This window comes from Pristis pectinata, chromosome 4, assembly GCF_009764475.1.
Source record: "Pristis pectinata isolate sPriPec2 chromosome 4, sPriPec2.1.pri, whole genome shotgun sequence".
NCBI classification, from domain to species: domain Eukaryota; kingdom Metazoa; phylum Chordata; class Chondrichthyes; order Rhinopristiformes; family Pristidae; genus Pristis; species Pristis pectinata.
The window spans coordinates 81,422,008-81,429,529 of NC_067408.1; the positions used below are offsets into that span (position 1 = coordinate 81,422,008).

Here is a 7,522-nt window from a genome sequence, read left to right on the forward strand (position 1 = left end):
CAATTTGGAGAGTGTGGAGAGCCCTTAAAAGGTAAGAGTTAAATGGACGCTGATAGGAAACAAAGCTAAAATTCAGTGTTTTCTTTTATTTCAACAGCACAATTCCAGAATGTTGGAATCATAGCTGGAGCTGTGGCCACTGGAATCTTGGTGCTTCTGCTCGGCATCATTTTTGTTATTGTCATTCTGTTCTACCGGAGAAGCAAAAACAAGTATGAAGAGGAAGAAATTCCTAATGAGATACGGTTAGTACTTCATTACATTAAAGACAGTGGAATTTGGCATTTTGTTGCATTGTTTGTTTCTAGGGACATCACTAAACATTTTCTCAGCCACAAACAACCAGGGAGATGATGACCAGTTATTCTTAGTATATGTTCGTATTGACTGAGAGGTAAACGCTGGCTGCTACACTTGTAATAGTTCCTTTAGATCTTTTGTATTCAAATAAACAGCATACGGGGCCTCAACTTAATGGCACCTGAAAATGTGCCTCTGACAATATGACATTCCTTCTGTACTTATTGGATTTTGGACTTATTAAGCCCTCTTACTAAGTCCTCTAAGAACAGCAGGAGCATTTATTGGGTGTCTGGCATGGTCCAGACCGGAATATTCTCACCTCCTGAGTTGGTCAATTTTGAGTTCATGCCACATTCCAGAGATGTGAGCACAAAATCTAAGCTGGCATTCAGTGCTGTACTGATGGGAGTGTTGCACTGTCAGAGACACCGAGGCATTAATTAAAAAAAAAAGAATGGTGTGGAGCATTTCCCAGGGGTATCCTGGTCAACATTTATCCCTTAAACAAAAACACCAAAGCAGATTGATCATCAGTCTCTTTCTCACTCTCCACAGATGTTACCTAACCTACTGACTATCTCCAGCATTCTCTGATTTTATTTCTGATCATTTTCTTAGTTCTACTTTGGGATCTTGTTGGTTGGAAACTGGCTTCTTTATTTCCCGCTTCACAACAGTGACTGCACATCTAAAGCTTTCAGCCTGTTGAGAAATGCTTTTTGGATGTCCTGAGGTCATGAAAGGAGCTCTAAAATGTCCAATAATTATGCGTTAAAATAACTTGCTGTACCACCCCAACAATCAGCTTAGTACCTTCCACCAGACATGAAAAGCTATTTCCTGCTGTTTTTCATGTTCTGGCACATCATTGCAGCAAGGTATTTTTGAAATAAAGCTCAAAGTATTTGTATTACGTGTGTGTTAATCTTCATTTCAACATAAACCTCAGCATTGTGATCTAGCAAAATCTGCTCCGGGAACAGTTGGTATCCAAGGCCAAATGAGCTAAAGATGCCCAACTTTATGGGGTTGGAATAATTATCCTAAGCTTACAGCACAATGCTGGCTGTACACCAGCAGCTAATGAGGTTTGTACAAAATCTGGCCAGGAGATGAGATATAAAGCAGTGCCCATACTTAGGACTGCAAAGGTGAGTAAGTATTATTTCAGTCTTTCCAAAGCTTCCATTTGAATTTTATATATTTGCCAACCCTAACAAAATTGGGGAGGGTTGAGATTTGCCTGATGCAAATAAGATGGAAGAAAACACAATGCAAAAGCACAAAAAGCAGTTTTTGGGCAAAAGGCAGCTTGCACCACCTGCTTGCCTGTTTGCTGCTGTAGGATGCATATGGTGGAAGAGTGGTCTGTTCAGCACTTAAAAGCATTTTCCTTCGAGAATAGTGACACACACCGCCCATCAGGAGCTGGTGGAAGTCTGTACAGAGGCCAATTATCTTAGTTGCAGACAGTGCAGTATATCCTCAGGGCAGTATCCCAGGCCCAATCATCATCAGTTACTTCATCAGTGACCTTCTGTCCTCCATAAGATCAGGTGGGGATGTTCACTGATGTCTGCACCATATTCGCTCCTGTGTGCAACTCTTTAGATACTGATGCAGCCTGTGTCATTAGTCAAAAAGTTTTGGATAATAATCCAGTAGGTGGCCGGTAGCATCTATGTCACACCAGCAACAGTCAATGACCACTTCCAACAAGAGTCAAACTACCTTTTTATTCTATTTCCATTCATTTACGATTCCTGATTTATTGGCAGTTTTTTTTTAACCATTGCTGAATCTCCCAACATCGTTATCCTAAGGAAGGAAGGGGAGCACCATTATTAATACTGTGGTTACAGGAGCAGGATATTCAACTGGGAGTTTCAGTAACTATCCACTACTTACAAGGTGTAAGCCAAGAAAGTGAGATACCTCCAACACAAGACGATCAACGCCAACTAAGACAAGGTAGTGTGCTTGATCATCATCCCAACATCATCTGAAATATTCATTCTCTCTACCACCAGGGTAACATTGCATTAGGTATCATTTACAAGATGCACTGGTAAGGCTTCTTTGACAGAAGTTCCCAAAACCCATGAGCCCAGGGGGACCAGCTGCAGTAGAACTTGCCTCCCTCCAGTTCTCCAGGTGATTGACACAACTGGTGTTGGGCTGTTGGTACCTTGAAGGGACCCAGCGCTTCAAATAACAGCGCATGTGCAAGGGAGAGCCTCGGTGAATAATTAGATGTGCTTCAGATGAATATTGGACACAAGGATGGTAACCAGGGCCATACACAATGCTCTCTATATTCTATCTCTGCCCCTAATTTTCAATTCTATCCCTCAAGGGATAAACCCTTGTACTTGGTTTCATTTACTTTTACAGCCTTGCCAACTTGTGGCACAGCTTTTGGTAACTGGTAGATTTGGTAATTTATTCCAAGATTATTTTGTTCCTCTCCTCCACTAGACTTGAACCATCGAAGTAATAATCCCTATTCTTCCCACCAAAGTGTACGACCTTGCATTTAGCTTAAAAGATGACAATTGTAATTGCTGCAGCCTTCAGGATGAAAATTATGAAAGGTAATGGACCTAATTTTCCATTTAACCATCAGTGATTGCAAGAAGTTCGAACGAGAGATTCAGTGTTACTATGTGATTGACATCAGGTAAGTTACCCCAAAATTTATTGTTTCCTATTAAGTTCTGCAGATGAAAATTTATTGAAATACACATTTTCATTCCATTTCCATTGTGCAGAGTACCTGATTTATTGAGTTAAATGAATAAATGTAATTTTCACTTTGAAGGCCAGAGCAGTTACATTTGTCATCCTTTAAGCTAAAATCTCCTGCCTTAATTATTATTCCAAAAAATGTACAAAATTTGCATGATGAGGATTGATGGACTATGGAAAAAAATTGATGATGTGTTCCTTTTTTCATGGGGTGTCTGATCAGGTATACAGTCAGTTTCTATTTGGTAAATTAAGCAAACAAGATTTATTTTGAAAAGTCATTTTTGAAATGCAAGGTTAAACTGGTTAAAATATTTTGAATGATGAGTATCAATGGAATATGGAGCGCTGGGAGATAGGTTTGATTTTCACACTGGCCTGCGCTTCTATTCACTGAATCAATGGTGTATTCCCAGTGTATTCTTGTCACTCATGCACAGGACACAGGCTTCACTGACAAGCATTTATTGCCCATCCCTGGTAACCTTTGAGGAGGTGATGTTGAGGCTGCACTTTGACCCAGTACAACATTTTGTAGCCACTATGAAGGCATGGCAACATTTTTCCTAGTAGGGGATGGTGTGTGATTTTGGAGGTGACCTTGAGGACGATGGTGCCTTGAAAGTAACTTCACAAATATCTGATTGTCGAGTAAAGAGACAAAAAGATGATCAGAAGATTGTGCTTTCACAACTTGTCCGTGGGTTTGAAACTAGGCCAGACTGTTGCTGCTGAATCCACTTTGATTTCCAAGTTGCTAGGCAACTCTACAGAAGATATTAGTGTAATTTACTTCAAGGTCTGTTCTAAATCTGCAGAATAGGAACATAACAATCAACACACAGTGGAATTAACCTAAAGGCTTTTAGTTTTATTGAAACATTGGTTTATTTCGTAAAACAATGATTTTTTAAATTAGAATTAAGGTTAACATGGATGAATTATGTCACTATTTTTAATCATAAATAAAATGCACAGTTGTTGTGCGTGTGGTCGGATTCCCCTTGATGATATGTTTTATATGCTGTGTTAGTTTCACAATGATACCATGAAGAAGGTTAACCTTCTCTGTATGGGAGTTTTCATGTGATTGATTTCTACCTGCAGTACAGACAAAATATATAGAGTACAAGTGACACATTAGGAAAATTATCTTTGCTGCACTTGCACAAAGAGCCTAACAAAATAGGAGTGCAATTGGAATACTGGATCTGAAGACTGTGGTCTTTTCCAGCACAGGATCAATGCAATGATCTATTTAGTTTATTAAATTTTGATTTTGAGTGACTTATAGGTTCAACATTTTTAATTCATAAAATGATCGTCATTATCATTGCATTATTTCTTTACATAAAATGAGGTTGTATCAGATTCAACGGTTGGTTCACAATCAATCTGATTATTTTTAATCAATATTCTCTTCTTCAGGGAAGATGACATCCCACCATCATCATCCATCAAAGGCTTCCATCCAGACGGTTCCTCTGAAAATGATACCCTTGCATCAGCAAACACATACAGTGCCCACTACTGGCAAAGAAAAAATCCCACCTATGAATCAAACATGTTCAATCGATATAATGGTCACATGCGCCACTCGATTACTATGTCGTCCAATCAAGCACAGAGTCGTCCACTGTATACGAATGGAAGCCACCACACCACACCAAAGGCAGTGGTCATTACCACAAGTTCATCTCCATCTTCACAAAACTTAGCAAGGTGCAATGGTTCACTTGGTCATAAAACACCTCCACAGCACCCACTCTCCTTTACTGTGAGTCATGCAAATCTTCAGCGAATGGGTGGCATACCAGTCATGGTTCCTGCACAGAATAGGGCAGGATCACTGGTCTAGATAACATTTTACTGATAGGAGACATTGCTTGTGACCTAAGCCTCAATTGTAGACTGATCTTTTTCATGTATAAAGTATAACATGCCCTTTCTCACCAGGTATCGGATCAGCAAGATATTTCTCTAAAAGCAAAGCCATTTCATGCCTGAGTTTGACTTATATGCAACTGTGCTTTGTCTTAAATTAATACATTTATGAAGTCTTACTTTGGAAAAAGTCATAGATTGACATTGACACATCATCATAAGGTTCAAGGAAAAAAAAAATTGGAGTACAGATTTTCCAAAAGGAACAAAATACTTGTTTGAAATTGAAGATGAACAATCCACATTTGTGATTGGACTGCATCATCTTAGCAATTTGTGAAAGACTGAATCAGTGTTTGAAAAATGGTTACTTTCCTCTGAGAAATGGGGATACCTGGAGGAACTTTACCAAGAATATCTCAAAGCGTGAATGCCTCACATCATTTAACCTTCAGAAGCCTGTAAATACACCAGGGAACATAAGACATGTTTGAACAAAGAGTAATATTTGAATTTAATAGACTGGTTCTGGAAAATTAACAACTCGTTTCCAGAAATTCAGTCAACTATTTTAAGTGCACTAAAATGGCCAGCATATTGTAGAAAATAATAACTTCATCCACAGGATATGATTTTGGAACAATATAGGTTTCTTTGAAGAAAAAGTTTTGAGGTTTTTTTCCTCCTTCAATATGCATGTGCTAGATTTCACAATGTATTGCTTTTGCTGAAGTGATCATGCTACAATGATTCTACAAGAATAACAGTGGCGACCCTGGACATGAGAAGACTAGACTGCTGAGGTGATACGAGGAAGAAAATACTTGAAAATGGAATGAAAACACTGAATGATACCTTTAATTGATAACACACCTGGATTGAAAATGCAAATGTCTTAATTGTTCTGTGGAATAATAAACCAGTGTTTTACGCTTGTTTTGTTTAATGGCAACATTGAAGATGGTTGTTGTAGTAAAAGTAAATATAGAATGACTGAAGTTGATTCTTTGGCATTTTGTTAGAGTATTGGACAAACACTTACTGAAGAAATATTCCTTTGGTCCCTGTCACTATTAAGAGATTAGGTTGGAATGCTTACTTATGTTTACATTTTTTTTATTGGTGATTATGACCATTGTGGGTCAGGTAGAACTGCAGCATGGTACAAATTCCAGATTTTCCCATTGCTTTGATATTTGCAGAGTTGTGGTCAGTCAGTAGGGGAGCTTCATTTTTGTCCTTGGGAAGAGAGATCGAGGGCTGGTGTTAGATCCAGTTTTAACTTTTCCAGCACTTTCTTTGCATCTTTGTACTGAACTGGGAATGAGGACTGACTGCAACTAAGTAATCAGCTCTGTCTCAGTTGTCATTGATATGAAGTGTTTGACTACCATAAAGATATTTGGCAATGATTAAAGTACTGTGTCTTCATGTGTTTTGTAAATACTGCAGGTTGTTGATGAAATGGTGCCAAAAGACCTTCTCCAGAAGTTACCAAACACCAGCTTGTAAACAAGTCAGAAGACCTAGGATTTACATTCATTTTTAAGATTGCAAGTCAGTTCTCATTGAATAACCCAAGGAGATTAGATTAAAAGCAAACCCAGGGTCATTGGGATAAGACTGCTGGTCAGTGAAAATTAATTACAGGCAGAAAACACCACTAATTTTCAGCTGTTTGCACTTGAATTTCATTTATTTGATTAATCCTTTTAAAAATCCAGAGTCAGCAACTTTTGGTCTTTTTGGTTCTTGTGCACTTGTCTAACTCTGTCATTTACAATAAAAAGTTAAATTAGTGTGGCAACATGTTGGTATTTTTGAATTTTTCACTTTCCATTAAATGAAGTTAAGTGTTGCCTGTTTATCAGATTTGAAATCAGCTGTGGAGAAAAGAAAACAGTTTTGAAGAAAAATGACAAAAGGAGCAGTAATTTTAACTCGACACTGAAGGATGTGGAGGATTAGAGGTCACTTGGAAAAGCACAGTTAGCCTGCGGATAGTTCATTGAAATAATTACTTGGCCCATTTTTAATCGGCCATTTCTGAATCTTTTATGTACTTGCGTTTATTGGCCAACAGTGGAATGCTGACAGCCGCATTGAGCTGAAGAACATGCAATGTATAGATTAAACTAATGTGTCCCTCATTAGACCTTTTAGAATAGCCAATTCGTGCTGATTGATTGGCTATTCCACACCGGAGGTATTTTGCTCTCTATTTCTTCATAAATATTCTTTATAACGCTCTCAAGTCAGAAATAAGTTCTATGGCCATATTGCAGAGGTACTTTAAAATGCTTTATACTCCAAATGTTGTGCAGATTGCTGCATTTACATCAGTGAAAAACTAGAAGTTTTAATGTTGCTCAGTTTCTCAGCCATGAGGTTGTCTATATCAAGTTAACTCTTATTTTTCTCTATATATTCACTGTATGTCGACACAACAAGTTGGACAAATGAGAGAAACAAAGGACTGCAGATGCTGGAGTCTAGATGCAAAACACGATGATAGTGGAGGAACTCAGCAGGCCAGGCAGCATCCATGGAGAAAAGCAGGCGGTCAACGTTTCGGGTCAGGACCCTT

The 7,522-nt window shown here is 38.4% G+C and overlaps 1 protein-coding gene across 4 annotated transcripts in view; it reads left to right on the plus strand.

Annotated features, from left to right (window-relative positions):
* igsf11 (immunoglobulin superfamily member 11) overlaps positions 1-7,306 on the plus strand; it is a 168,905-nt gene extending 161,599 nt beyond the window's left edge. For 3 of the 4 annotated variants that reach the window (XM_052014223.1, XM_052014219.1, XM_052014224.1), the window contains 2 exons: positions 98-245; positions 4,480-6,684. In XM_052014223.1, coding sequence (XP_051870183.1) covers positions 98-245; positions 4,480-4,909 — 578 coding nt within the window. In that variant the 3' untranslated portion in view covers positions 4,910-6,684. Of the gene's footprint in view, positions 1-97; positions 246-4,479 lie in introns of all 4 variants that reach the window. The other variant, XM_052014222.1, reaches the window with a different exon arrangement.
* The last annotated feature ends 216 nt before the right edge of the window (positions 7,307-7,522 follow it).